Here is a 14,569-nt window from a genome sequence, read left to right as displayed (position 1 = left end):
ATAATTAAGGGACTTGAACATTCTCCTTTGGAAACCATGAATTTTAATCTGGGCCATACCACTTCCATATTGAAGCTTGTTTTGATAAATGCGTCAGTCCAGAATTCACTTTACCAGTAACTCCCCATGTTCATTAACTCAGATAGGACCTGGGGGAGGAAAGATATACCCAGGATATGGATTTTGCATCACTGGTTTCAATGGGGAGCTGTGAAAAACTGGATGAATCTTCATGGAGTCTGGGAGTTCAAGCTCAAAGGTAACTGGATTGACCTGAGCTAAGATCTTAAAGGGGACCTATGAATCTTGACCCTAGTTTTGGAGTATGCACACTTATTTAAAGATTTTGTGTAGAGAGACTTACTTTACCACTAATCTTAAAAACTGGTGTCGCTTTATGATACCTATCAGCAATTGTCTTATAACTGTCCTAGGCATGATGCAATGTTTCCTTTAACATCTTAAGATTACTTTGTAGATGTTGTAGTCTATCAGCAACAGCATTTGTTAGTTTAAAGATGAGGACTGCGCTCACTCATATATGGATATATGGGGGTATGTAGGGAGAGGGGTGGGGAGAGGATTCGGTGCAGCTAGACTGGGAGGTGTCCAACCTCTTTGATAGATATAAAAAGTGGGGGGTTGTCAGTGCACACAGAAATGGGGGTATGTGGATTGGAAGGAGGGGAGGGTGGGAAGGGGAAAAAAAAAGAAGTAGGGTGGGGTGGGGATGTGGAGATGGAAAATGTGGAGTGCGGATTAAATGTGTGGTGGTTAACAATGTACTCACAAACTAAATGTATATTCAGTATTTCTGACAAATTCAGTAACTAATGGGTGTTGGTAAAATTAAGTACTTTTTTTTACTATAGATAATAAATGCTCAATGAGATAATAAATGTCAGGTAAACCTTTAGGGAATAACTTTACCATAGACTCTAAATGAGCCTAAGTACCTTGTATATATTCAACAAACATGGTGATGGGTATAGTATATAGTTATAAAGGTGCTAGGTGTTTGACTATAACGGAGTCCCGCTAGTCATACCTAATGCCTGTGAAATAACCAGTGGGAAACAGGGTAACAGGCTTGTTGTTAATACTTACCGCCGGGGATGCATGATGTGCACCTGTCCCGGCTCAGCTTCCGTCCCTTTTCCCTCTGGTGTACCTCTTGTCTCCTTAGGTGCGTGTCTGTGGTACCCAGTCCCAGCCTCGGTTGCCGCTGATCTCCCCGGCTCGTTTCTCCGCTACTTCCGTTTTTTTGCGGTCACGTGATCCGGCGCTGTCCTGTGTGCTGTTTCACGGGCTCTCTCTCTCTAGCCAGGGAGGGAGAAATAAATGTTCAAGGTGTAAATGTCCTTAGTCGTTAGTGGGCTTCGGTCCAACGTGTTTCAGCAACTGTGCCTTTTTCTAGAAAACAAAGAGTACATAAACAAATAGTACATAAAAATAGAATTAAAAAGACAATGTATTATACAGCCCTTATAGTAAACATCAACAATGTAAACATTTGAGGACAGTCTATGTGCATAGTTTTCAAATGTGGGACTTCTGGCTCATACCGTTTTGGGCATGTGGTGTGTGCCTCGATGTTTAAAAGGTGGGTTTCCAGCAGGCGGCCCAGCAACACACGACACACTTTGCCCAATGCAGATGGTTACAGCAATTCACCGGAGAGAGTCCAAGAAGTTCAAAGTCCCAATACTGGCACAACGCATTTTGGTTAGGTCATCCTTTTTCAAGTGCTTCTATTTTTATGTACTATTTGTGAAATCCATGTTTTATGTGCACTGTGTCACTTTATAATCATGGATATTTAAATAAATTCTACGTCTTTTTTATCATAAAATGAGGCTTTGTCCATAATATTGGTTTGCAATTTCCTTGAAGATATTAGCGCTCACCACAGATACCATTTTTTTGTACACTATTGATTCTTGACACCTGCGTTTGTGTCTACTGGTATCTTAAGAGTTTGCTGCTAAATTTCTTCAAAGTGCGCAACACTCCACCCAATCAATTATTTGAGATATATCGGACAATGCCACCAATATTGTGCGTGCATTACATTTGGGAAAAATCCAGCACGTCCCATGTTTTGCACAATCAATTAATTTGGTGGTGCAGAATTTTTTTTAAAAATTACAGGGATATGCATGAGATGCTGTCGGTGGCCCAAAAAATTGCGGGCCACTTTCGGCATTCAGTCACCACGTGCCGAAGACTGGAGCATCATCAAACATGCCTGAACCTGCCCTGCCATCACCTAAAGCAAGAGGTGGTAACGAGGTGAAATTCAGTACTCTATATGCTTCAGAGGATGGAGGAGCAGCAAAAGGCCATTCAAGCCTATACATCCACCTACAATATAGGCAAAGGAGGGGAAATGCACCTGACTCAAGCGCAGTGGAGAACCCTTTGAACTTGCCACACGTGTAGTCAGTTCAGACACTGCCATCTTGAGTCAGGTCATTCCCCTCATCAGGCTTTTGCAGAAGCATCTGGAGAAATTGAAGGAGGAGATAAGATGGAGCGATTCCACAAAGTATGTGGGACTTGTGGATGGAGCACTTCATTCGGTTAACCTGGATTCACGGGTGGTCAATCTGTTGAAATCAGAGCACTACATTTTGGCCACTGTGCTCGATCCTAGGTTTAAAGCCTACGTTGTATCTCTCTTTCTGGCAGACAAATGTCTGCAAAGGTTCAAAGACCTGCTGGTGATAAAATTGTCAACTCAAGCAGAACGTGACCCATCAACAGCTCCTCGTTCACTTTCTCCCACAACTGGGGCTGCGAGGAAAAGGATAAGATATCCAAGCCCACCCGCTGGCGGTGATACAGGGCAGTCAGGAGCGAGTACTAACATCTGGTCCGGACTGAAGGACCTGCCAACGATTACTGACATGTCTACTGTCACTGCATATGATTCTGTCACCATTGAAAGAATGGTGGAGTATCATATGAGTGACAGCATTCAAGTAGGCATGTCAGACAGCCTGTACGTATACTTGCAAGAAAAAGAGGCAATTTGGATGCCCTTGCACAAACTGGCTTTATTTTACCTAAGTTGCCCCCTCCAGTGTGTACTCTGAAAGAGTATTTCATGCAGCCAGTAACCTTGTCAGCGATCGGCGTAGGAGGTTACTTCCACAAAATGTGGAGAAGATGATGTTCATCAAAATAAATTAGAAATTCCTCCCTGAAGACCTTTACCAGCAATTGCTTCTAGGAAGTACACAGGGATCTGTGATGGTGGATTCCAGTGGGGACGAATTAATACTCTGTGAGGAGGAGGATTAACACAGTAAAAGGGGTGAGGAAATGGAGGATGAGGATGAGGTTGACATCTTGCCTCTGTAGAGCCAGTTTGTGTAAGGAGATATTGATTGCTTCTTTTTTGGTGGGGGCCCAAAGAAACCAGTCATTTCAGCCACAGTCATGTGGCAGACCCTGTCGCTGAAATTATTGGTTTGTTAATGTGTACATGTCCTGTTTATACAACATAAGGGTGGGTGGGAGGGCCCAAGGACAATTCCATCTGCACCTCTTTTTCTTCTTTGCATCATGTACTGTTTGGGGACTAGTATTTTAAAGTGCCATCCTGTCTGACACTGCCGTACAACTCAAGGGTTACTTCCCATATAAGTCCAGAGGTACTGCCATATAAGTCCAGTCCAGTGGTGCTGTCTTGTGCTGCATCAGTCCAGTGGTGGTGTCTTGTGCTGCCATAAGTCCAGTGGTGGTGTCTTGTGCTGTATATTATTTACTTCAAATAAAAGGCTTATATGCATTACTTATATTATTATCCAAATAATTTTTTACAGGGTTTGCCCTGTGTGGTGTAGGGGTACGCTCACCTGTGCTGCATATTATCATAATAGCTTCAAATGAAAGGGTTATTATTATCTAAATTAATTTTACAGGCTTTGCCGTGTGTGTGTTTGGTTTAGGGGCAGCAGCAGATCTTGCTATGGGCACACGGGATTTTTGCCCGGGGCGCCGCCTTCCGGGGGGCGCCGGCACTGTGAAAGAAACTAGACGGGTTACGCTACCCATCTAGTTTCCCTTCGTGGAGAGGACCTTTGCTGTACAGTGCGCGATGACGCGCACCGCACAGCATTATGGGACTGGCACATAGACGCTAGGGGTCATAATTGACCTCTAGTGTCTATGCTGTGCTATGGGAGAGACGTCATGACGTCTCTCCCATAGATCCAAGGAGCAGCGCTGGCAGAGGACAGCAGCGGTCGGAAATTAGGAGCAGGGATAGTAAGTATTAATTAGTTTTTTTTTGTAAGCGGCGCTACTTTACAGGGGGCACAACTCTACAGGGGCACAATTCTACAGGGGGCACAAATGTGGGCATAACTCTACAAGGGGCACGACTCTACAGGGGGCACAAATTGGGGCACAACTCTACAGGGGGCATAACTGACCATGCCCCTGTATGGAGCCATGCCCCTGTTTTTGCCCAGGGTGCCACAAGGGCTAGAACCAGCCCTATTTAGGGGTACGCTATCCTGTGCCACCAATATTGTGCATGTATTACATCTGGGCAAATTCCAGCACGTCCCATGTTGTTTGTGCCGCACATTTGTGTCGCTTAGCTAAGTCATACAGCTACCTCATTGCACCTCTTTTTTTTCTTTGCACGATGTTCTGTTTGGGGCCTAGTTTTTTTAAGTGCCATCCTGTCTGACACTGCATTGCCACTCCTAGATGGGCCAAGGGTTTGTGCCGCACACTTTTGTTGCTTAGTTTAGTAATACAACTACCTCATTGCACCTCTTTTTCTTCTTTGCATCATGTGCTGTTTGGGGCCTATTTTTTTAAATCTGCCCTTCTGTCTGCCACTGCAGTGCCATGCCTAGATGGGCCAGGTGTTTGTGCCGCACACTTGTGTCACTTAGCTTAGTCATACAGCCACCTCGGTGCAACTTTGAGGCCTTAAAACAAGGGCCCTCATTCCGAGTTGTTCGCTCGCAAGCTGCTTTTAGCAGCATTGCACACGCTAAGCCGCAGCCTACTGGGAGTGAATCTTAGCTTCTTAAAATTGCGAACGAAAGATTCTCAAAATTGCGTTTACACACCTCTTAGCAGTTTCAGAGTAGCTCCACACTTACTCGGCATCTGCGATCAGTTCAGTGCTTGTCGTTCCTGGTTTGACGTCACAAACACACCCAGCGTTCGCCCAGACACTCCTCCGTTTCTCCAGCCACTCCCGCGTTTTTCCCAGAAACGGAAGCGTTTTTTCACACACACCCATAAAACGGCCAGTTTCCGCCCAGAAACACCCACTTCCTGTCAATCACACTACGATCGCCTGAACGAAGAAAAAGCCATGAGTAAAATACCTAACTTCATAGCAAATTTACTTGGCGCAGTCGCAGTGTGAACATTGCGCATGCGCACTAAGCGGAAAATCGCTGCGATGCGATGAAATTTACCGAGCGAACAACTCGGAATGAGGGCCAATATTGTGAGGTGTGAGGTGTTTAGAATAGACTGGAAATTAGTGGAAATTAATGTTATTGAGGTTAATAATACCATAAAATCAAAATTACCCCCAAATTCTGTGATTTTTGCAGATTTTATGTTTTTTTCAAAAATCATCCAGATCCAAAACCAAAACACGAAAGGGTGGTTTTGGCAAAACCAAGCCAAAACCAAAACACGAGCTGGGAATTAGAACCAAAACACAAAACATGAAAATTGCCCGCCGCACATCTCTAATTTGTATTCTATAGCTATGTGTTTATCAGGTTGGTAACTCCTGATAGTTTTTAGTAGCTGCTCCTATTTTGCGCAAGAGTTTATTCAATCAGCTAGTAATTTGTATATATGTTTTTATATCCCAACTATGGAGCATTTTGTGGGAATGAAACCTTTTCTAATATACTGTACATTGAATTACATCCATTTTTCTTTGTTCTGATTCTTATACGCCAAACTGGAAATAGTCACTGACAGTCTGCTGCCACTCTTCGACCTATGTCACGGGATCAATTTGCGCATGCACAGAATGGCTCCTGTACATGCGCAAAGTACCAAAAATCTGTAATTTGCAACGATGACCTGGAAAATAACTGGACTTAAGAAGCAAACTTATAATTTATTTTATTAATCTCAATTGTTGCTAAGGAAGACAATCTTGAAATACTGACTTAGCAATCATTTGCTGAGCAGTATCAGAAACGGCAAATTCTTGATCAGAAATATCAACTTCCATCATGGTGGCTACTGCTTTATTAGGTCTACTAGGACACTTTGATACATAATGCCCTGGTTTGCCACAATAGAGACACAAGTTCTCCTGATGTTGAGTCTTTCGTTTAAACTTTAAGTGTGTCAAGTTGCATGAGTTCTATTTCAAATTTAGTGTCTGTTTCACCTTGGCAGTATCAAAATTTGAAGCAGTAGATTCACAATAAGTTAGGGAAGTCCACACTGAGGCCTTTCTCACTTGCCAATTATCAGTTAAATGGGTGTCAATTTGAATGCAATGTTGGTTAAAAGATTTCAGTTCATTAGCTGCATCTGCCTGGTTTAGTTAAACTTTAATAGGATCTTACAGTCCTTCATGGTAAACAGACATTTGTACAGTACCTCAGCATTCCATGTGGTGTCAAGAACCCATCTCTGAAAATCAGCAGTGTATTCTGCAATTGGTTTGGAGCCGTACATGGGTGCTTCCCGGGTGCGAACCACCTGAGCCCCAATTTGCCGCTGTCCCCAACCCACCATATTGTTGGGGTTGTTGATATCAGCTTTGATGCGGACAGGACGGCGCTTGGAGATTACATGATCTCCAAGCACCGCCTGTTACTATAGTGTAAACAAGATACTGGTCGCATCGACCCGGCTTTCCCGTTCACACAGCGTGCCGGGTTGAACATGCATTCAACCCTGCTTGCTACCCGAGTTGAAATACCAGGTTATTCGGCCCAGATTATGTCAACTGCCCCTTTTCAGATTGCACAGTAACATGAGTTATGTGCGCTCATGTGCAATAACCGTGTTAAAAGCTGACGGTTTGGAAGGGGTATTAATCTAATTGCTATGAGAATGTCATCAAGACTCTAATATGGGAATCTTGGTCTCAATGTAGGGGGAAGCCCATGCCAGTGCCACATCTTTAAGTAGCAATAAATACAACATACTGTAGCTTCATCTTTTCAGTTTTGAAGTTGGATTTATATAGCTCAAAGTGCATCTGACAATGATTAATAAATACATGAAACTTTTGAGCGTCTCCACTAAATCTGGCTCATAGGATAGGAAATGTAGCAGAAGAGGGTGATAGTGCAGTTGATTGATTCTCAAATTCTAAAATACAATCTTCATTTTGAGATATTTGAATACAAAGTTCTTGAAAACTATTATGTGCATCCCAGGCTTTTTGTGAAATGGTTTGCGCTTCTTGCTTAAGCTGTGAAATGAATCCAACAAAACTTTATTTCAGTGATATTAATTCTACCTGGCACTTAGTTTAAATGGTGGCTAAACTTGATATGTGCCACACATCTTTGGCGGACTCCATTTTGGGTTTGAGTATCCTGTTACGTCCCTAGTGATGTATCTGAATTCCAGTAGCTGACAGAGGGTTTGCAAGCAGTGGGGTATTCAGGTACAAACAGAGAGATGTAGACTCAAGGCCAGTATCCTAGTGGGTTGTCAGACGTATGCAAACATCGGTATATCAGCAAGTAATTACAGGTAAGCAAAGTATGCTGCAACAAGTAAACAGGTACTGAGCAGAATACTCAATCATGGTTTAACTCAGGAAGTGCATATTAATAGGCCCAAACAGGAAACAGTATCTAATATGTATTGCTCTGAGATAGCACTGCCCATCTTGGAAAAAGGCAAAACTAAGGGCAATAAGAGACAAATAGTGACCTCTTGTGGTCTGAGGTGTGATAATCGGATACAATTCCTAACACAGTTTTTGGTTAACCTGTTCCTGCTCATTTTGACTATGTTGAATCATATGTTTTAACCTGTTCTTTTTTGTATTGGAATATTTGTTCTAATTCTTCTTCCCATCAGCATTGGGGGATCAACCAAATACAGTCCCTTTACCTGCGGCTCAAATCAAGCTCACTATCCCTATGCTAATTCCCTTCCCTTTGTTGACACTCAAACTTGACCCAGGATTGTCACATTTGAACTCTTTGGAGACAGAGTGTCTCGATGCATTGCCTACACTACACATTAACCAGGCTCATCTTACCCACGGCACTAATGCATAGGCACATGTACTGCACCAAGCTGCAGGTGCAATTTAGTATGCTGAGCTGTGACTCAGTACGTAGCATTTTTTTCTATGTCCATAGTCGTAGGCACACTAACTGTCCCAGCTGTGCAGTATATAGGATGTTCGGCAGCAAAGCTGAGTGTGGCTACATCTGTACCTTGGTCAGCTCACTAGAAAAAAATATAGTTATGCTACAGTAGTTACATCAGGAGAAAAATGAGATGGAATCAGATTTGCTGACTCCTGCATGATTTGTGACATTAGATTGTGAACTAATTTCCTAAAAACTAGGTGACACCTTTGATATTAATTAGCAGTCCATTAACTCTTGATTTTTAAAATATTTTGTAATTTAAAAAAATATATATTTTTGAATTTGGACTTCTTGTCATGACATGGAATGTCACTAATATGGCAGCATCCAGTGTGGACATAACATCTGTTATAACAAGTGCAATATACACTACAGTAATTTCAATAAATCTCACTATCTACTAAAACATATATAGGATTAACTTTATTTTAGCACAGAGCCAAGGAGCACAAGATTTCCACTACAAGAAGGTAAACTTTGAAAGGGTGTTTTCTTTGTGTGGTTTTTTTCTACTCTCAGGTGTCCCATTAACACTACACAGCTAAGATAGCTTGGTGCCAAAGGAGAAGTGTTCCCTATGTAGCAAATCTACATGTCCCTCTTCTGTATGGCATAAACTATAAATGAATGAACATTTTATTCATGCGAGTCTTTTCAAGATTCTCTCTACTAATATTCAAGAAAGAAATAATATTGTTTATTTTATTTTTTTAACAGTTTACATTGGAATTATGCGTGACTTGTCACAAGTAAGTGTTTTTCTAATGTTATAAATAATTGTGTTTTGGTTTTAAGAAATGCTTATTCTATTACAGTATGTAGAAGAAACTGAAAAGGAAATGACTGTACATCAATATAACACATACCAACTTTCCCTAAAGATGGTCATCCATAAAATCTGTGCCCTGGTAGAATGGAAAAAAAAAAAATCAAAATTGGTTATATGTTTGATATTATGTATACCGGTAGGGAGTTGCAGCTAGCAAATTGTTCTGTGTTTAAACTTTATGGCTGGAATGTAATGAATTCCGAGTTTGGCGGCAGTGTCGGTTGCTGGCCGAACTTGGACAGGGCAATCATGCACAAGGCTAAACCATGCGTTGCACATGATTGCTCCTTTAAAAAAAAGTCTGACTTCAGTCAGCATCCTGCACGGCCTCCGATCTTGGACTTCATTACATCCCGGCCTATATTTTGTCACCATTGTATTATCTCCAGTTGGTGAGATTTGCATTTCAGTGCTCGTATTGCTAACAAAAAATTTAATAAAATGTGTTGCTTTGCTCTGAACTTTTCCCAGCATGGATTTCAGTATAGTATTATTTTTCTTTATGGGGACAGTAATATACAATACAAACAATACTAAACTGTCCAAATAAAATTATGCATTTACTTTAATCAGATTTAGTAAGTTTTGAGAATGATGCAATTTAGATCGTTTGACTGGAATCATATGTTTGAAACCCATCAGAAAAAACACTTATATCTCTCCCTCTGTCTTTCTGTGCAAAAACCTAAAAAAATAATTGAAGTTTGGAGGTATTTTTTTATTATTTGTCTAGCAATGTGAAATGGTCATGGCCATGTTCCCTATATATCTAATATTTAGCCATTTCTAACTTCATTTTGACTTCAGAAAATACAGTGCATTCATTTTCTGCATTTCACATCTTTATATCTGTGCTATTAAATCTTTTGGTGTTATTGAAAACCACATTTTTAAAAGCTCTTAGTTACCAATGTGTCCCTTTATGTATTACTGTACTTTACAAATTTGTTAAAATTTTAATTCCTGTTGCGAAATTAGGGGACATTTCCTCAAATAAATAAAAACTATTTTTTTCTAGATAATAGGTTTAGTCCTGATTTACCTGGGCCTATAAATTTTTTTTTTTTTGTTTAATCTTTGGAGTTTGTGTTTTTTTTCCGGTTGATATTTTCTTTTTTCTTGTGTAAAGGCCCATATAGATGGGCCGATGCGGGAGAGATGTGTGCTGAGCGAACTGCTCAGCTCACATCTCTCCCGCCGCTCAGCACAGCGCGATCTGTGCTGAGTGTGCAGGGGGAGCCGCTCATTTCACCCAGTGGGTGAAATGAGTGACCCGCTAGATTGGCCTGCATGCAGGCCAATCTAGCACCAGCGATAGCGATGCGCGGGGCTGCGCATTGCTATCGCTGTGGGGGTACACACGGAGCAATAATGCTCAAATTCTAAGCAATCTAGTCAGATTGCTGAGAATATCGCTCCGTGAGTACCCCCCTTTACTGTCTGTATTATCAAATGTGCAACACAGCAATTCACCTAACTGAAGTAGCAGTCTCATAAACTGAACAATTTTTCCTATTAAATGCAAAGATTCCCACTTTAACTTATTCCATCAGATTTTGCTATGGAGCCTAACAATTACAGATTATGGGCCTAATTCAGTAAGGATTGCAAATTCTGCTAATTAGCAGATTTGCAATCCTTTGGATAGTGTGGTGGGGGCCACCCATCGTTGGGCAAGGCCGCCCAGCATGCTGACCGGCACCTCCCCCCATTCAACAAGCATAAATTGCGAACCAATCGCAATTTCTGCTTGTTAGCAGAAATTGAGGAAGCCTCCTGCCGCCTCAGCTTAGCTCTGCCCCCCATTTGTGCCGCACAGCCCCCGCAATGCTCCGTCTCCACCCTGGAAATGGAGCATTGCTCCCCGCGCGTCTGCCTCTGCCTGGTTGACAGGCAGAGGCGATTGCATTTTCTGCAGCCCTCCCACAGAAAGTGTGGGCACATGCGCCCGCGGGGCAATCGTAATAATTCCGGTTAGATCACAACTTGCGATCCAACCTGAATTAGCCCCTGTGTCTGCCCAGAAAATCTTTTATTGTGACCTAATATCTCTTTTGTATTTTAAACAATGTAGATGTTTACAGGAGAGTCTAATATAACAAAGAAGTAAATACTGTAAATCCGCATCAGTTGAGGTGAGCATATTGGATATATTTTGTGGTAGGAAACAAATTATTTTTGTATCTTATTTTATATGTAATAAGAGTTAAAAAGACATTGTATTTGCCCAAAAAATTATATGTAACTAGACCAGGGATGTGCAGTCAAGGTAGGCAGGGGAGTCATACTCCCTGTCAAACTCTTGAGATTTTCTATAAAACTATTAGAATTATGCAAAGATAATTCTGGAAAGATACTCTAGTCCACCTCTATTAAGCATTTCTAGTATCAAAATAACCTATATGACCTACTTCACAGGACACAAAAAGCCCAATTATATGAATCTCCTCTGTTATATTGTTCTCCTCTGAAGTCCCACTTGTCCACCCAAGTGGGACTTCAGGTGGACAAGTGGGACTTCAGAGGAGAACAACACGCTGCCGCCAAGTAGCTCCGGCGGTACACGGACTGACGTCACCTCCCGGCTTTGCAGTTACACCTTTCTCCCGCTGGACGCAGCGGTGAGCTCAGCGATTAACACCGCCGGCCACGGACAGCCCTAACATCGACGGCTGAGGAATCCCGTGGGTAAGGTAGGGACAGTTAGGCTCCGGACATCTAACTCTGAATACCACCAATTTAAATCTTTCTCAAAAAAGCTGTAAACAATCGTGTTTTTAAAAAACGAATTATTTTTTTTTTACAGGTGCCACATTCATTTACACATTTTTTTCCCATTCACCTACTAGCTCGTTTTTTCATTTATAGTAAATAATATATACTGTATATGCAGTATAGTGGGGTCCCTTGCCGGGGGCTGCTGGCTTAAATGCATTGATCAATACTAAAACTCCACTGTTTATTATTGTTAGTTCTATTTAAACAATATGGTCACATACCGTGTCGCCCCCCCAAATCTAGGAATAGGTGAGTGCCGCGGAATAGTGCTTTTTGTTTATTAGATTAATTTTTTTATTAATTTTTTTGTGATCACATTTTCTCATGCACTGTTTTAACTTAATTATAGCTAGTGTCAGCTGTTCTCTTAGGTGCTTTACAACAGGTGTGTTCGTAACTGTCTCACCTATATAAACAAAGTTGCTGTGAGCTTTAGACCAGATAGCATACCTAAAGTGTTACACTGATGTAATAGCTATTTTTATGGTAATTATTTTGAGCAATAGAGTAGGACCTGCAATATAGTGGGGTCCTTTGGCAGGGGACTGTCAGCTTAAATACATTGATCAATACATGACCTAACTCCACTGCTTATTATTGTTAGTTAAAATAGTGAGTACATAGACCCTGTGATTTCTATTTAAACAATGTGGTCACATATCCATGTTGTCCCCCAAATCTAGGAATAGGTGAGTGCTGTGGAATAGTGCTTTATATATGTGTGTGCATGTGTGTGTGTGTGTGTGTGTGTGTGTGTGTGTGTGTGTGTGTGTGTGTGTGTGTGTTGCTTTCAAACTATTGGCCCTCATTCCGAGTTGTTCGCTCGCTAGCTGCTTTTAGCAGCATTGCACACGCTAAGCCGCCGCCCTCTAGCAGAATTGCGAACGAAAGAGTAGCAGAATTGCGAATAGAAATTTCTTAGCAGTTTTTGAGTAGCTCGAGACTTACTCCTACACTGCGATCAGTTCAGTCAGTTTCGTTCCTGGTTTGACGTCACAAACACACCCAGCGTTCGCCCAGACACTCCCCCGTTTCTTCAGACACTCCCGCGTTTTTCCCAGAAACGCCAGTGTTTTTCCGCACACTCCCATAAAACAGCCAGTTTCTGCCCAGAAACACCCACTCCTGTCAATCACACTCCGATCACCAGAACGATGAAAAATCTTCGTTAAGCCGTGAGTAAAATACCAAACTTTTGTGCTAATTTACTTGGCGCAGGCGCACTGCAAACATTGCGCATGCACTGTTTGCGACTAATTGCTCCGTTGCGAAAAAATCTAACGAGCGAACAACTCGGAATCACCCCCATTATTCTGGTGTAGTATGTTGTAAGTATAAGGTGTAAGTATACAAACAAAGTATTAGTAATAGCATCTAATATTTCTCTTACAGGACTCCCTGTCTTACACAAAGGAAGATGTGAATAAAACCATTGTGACAGAATTTATCTTAATGGCTTTTTCTAGTTTGCAGCATTTGCAGATTCTACTTTTTGCTGCCATTCTGCTAGCATACATAATCTGTGTCACAGGAAACATTTTCATAATTGCTTTGGTCAGTGCTGTACCATTGCTACATACTCCAATGTATTATTTTATATGTACTTTTGCAGTTTTAGAAATCATGTTTGTGTCAGACACTGTTCCCAATCTTCTTGCTAACTTAATTTCTGGGAACAAGAAGATATCACTACTTGGATGTTTCACACAGATGTATGCCTTCAATGGTTTAGGTATTACAGAATGTTATCTTTTGGCAGTAATGGCCTTTGATCGAAACTTAGCAATTAATAATCCTTTGCACTATTCAACTATTATGAGTAAGGTACTTTATATTGAGCTAGCTGTAGCTCCTTGGATTGTTGGCTTTACCATCTCTTTTATGACTACAATTTTCACAGCTCGTTTGAAATACTGTGGACCAAACAAGCTTGACCACTTTGTCTGTGACTTGGCTCCACTGCAGAAATTGGCCTGCTCCAATCCCTTCATCAGCAGAGTGGTCACACTCTTAGCAGCTATCCTTGCTACAGTTATCCCATTCATTATCATTATAGCTTTTTACATTCACATCATTAACACAATCTCAAAAATTAAAAGTTCTGAAGGCAAGCAAAAAGCCTTCTCCACATGCTCCTCCCATCTTATTGTAGCCAGCCTGTATTACGGAACAGCCATCATTGTGTACGTCAGACCCAATGGCAGCCAATATGACAAATTCCTGGCTCTTATGTACACTGTTATAACACCACTGTTGAACCCATTTATTTATACTTTGAGGAACAAGGATGTGAAGTCAGCAGTCAGAAAATCAAGACTATTTAAGCGTGTTCTTGGCTCATATCCCATCTAGCCAAGTTTCACATTGTGCTCTTTTAAGAATATACTGTATGTTTGATTTTCAAAATGATCTGGATGTATTGCAAAGGTGGCTTAATTTCAAATATTTTAACTAATGCAACAGACCGTATTCAATATTAAAATCTGCATCATGTGAAATTAAAATAGTTACTGTTCCATTTGAGTTCTTGTTCTCGAAATAATATAGTTAATCAAAGTTATTTGGTAGAATATTCCTTTCTAGTAAATGATAACCATTGACATTG

At 41.3% G+C, this 14,569-nt stretch overlaps 1 protein-coding gene across 1 annotated transcript; it reads left to right on the top strand.

Moving 5' to 3' along the window:
• Window positions 1–232: 232 nt before the first annotated feature.
• LOC134979949 (olfactory receptor 5V1-like) lies at window positions 233–14,316 on the top strand. Its single transcript, XM_063946556.1, has 2 exons — window positions 233–259; window positions 13,357–14,316. Exons 1-2 carry the CDS (start codon window positions 233–235, stop codon window positions 14,314–14,316), a joined length of 987 nt encoding a protein of 328 aa, XP_063802626.1.
• Window positions 14,317–14,569: the final 253 nt, after the last annotated feature.

The sequence above is a fragment of the Pseudophryne corroboree genome, chromosome 12 (assembly GCF_028390025.1).
Source record: "Pseudophryne corroboree isolate aPseCor3 chromosome 12, aPseCor3.hap2, whole genome shotgun sequence".
NCBI classification, from domain to species: Eukaryota; Metazoa; Chordata; class Amphibia; order Anura; family Myobatrachidae; genus Pseudophryne; species Pseudophryne corroboree.
Note: the sequence above shows the minus strand (reverse complement) of the source record. Positions and strands in the feature narration are given on the sequence as shown.

Coding starts and splice junctions, on each gene's coding strand:
- LOC134979949 (XM_063946556.1), top strand. CDS start 233: ATGGAGTCTGGGAGTTCAAGCTCAAAG. Junction 260..13,356: donor CTGGGAGTTCAAGCTCAAAG/GTAACTGGATTG, acceptor TTTCTCTTACAG/GACTCCCTGTCTTACACAAA.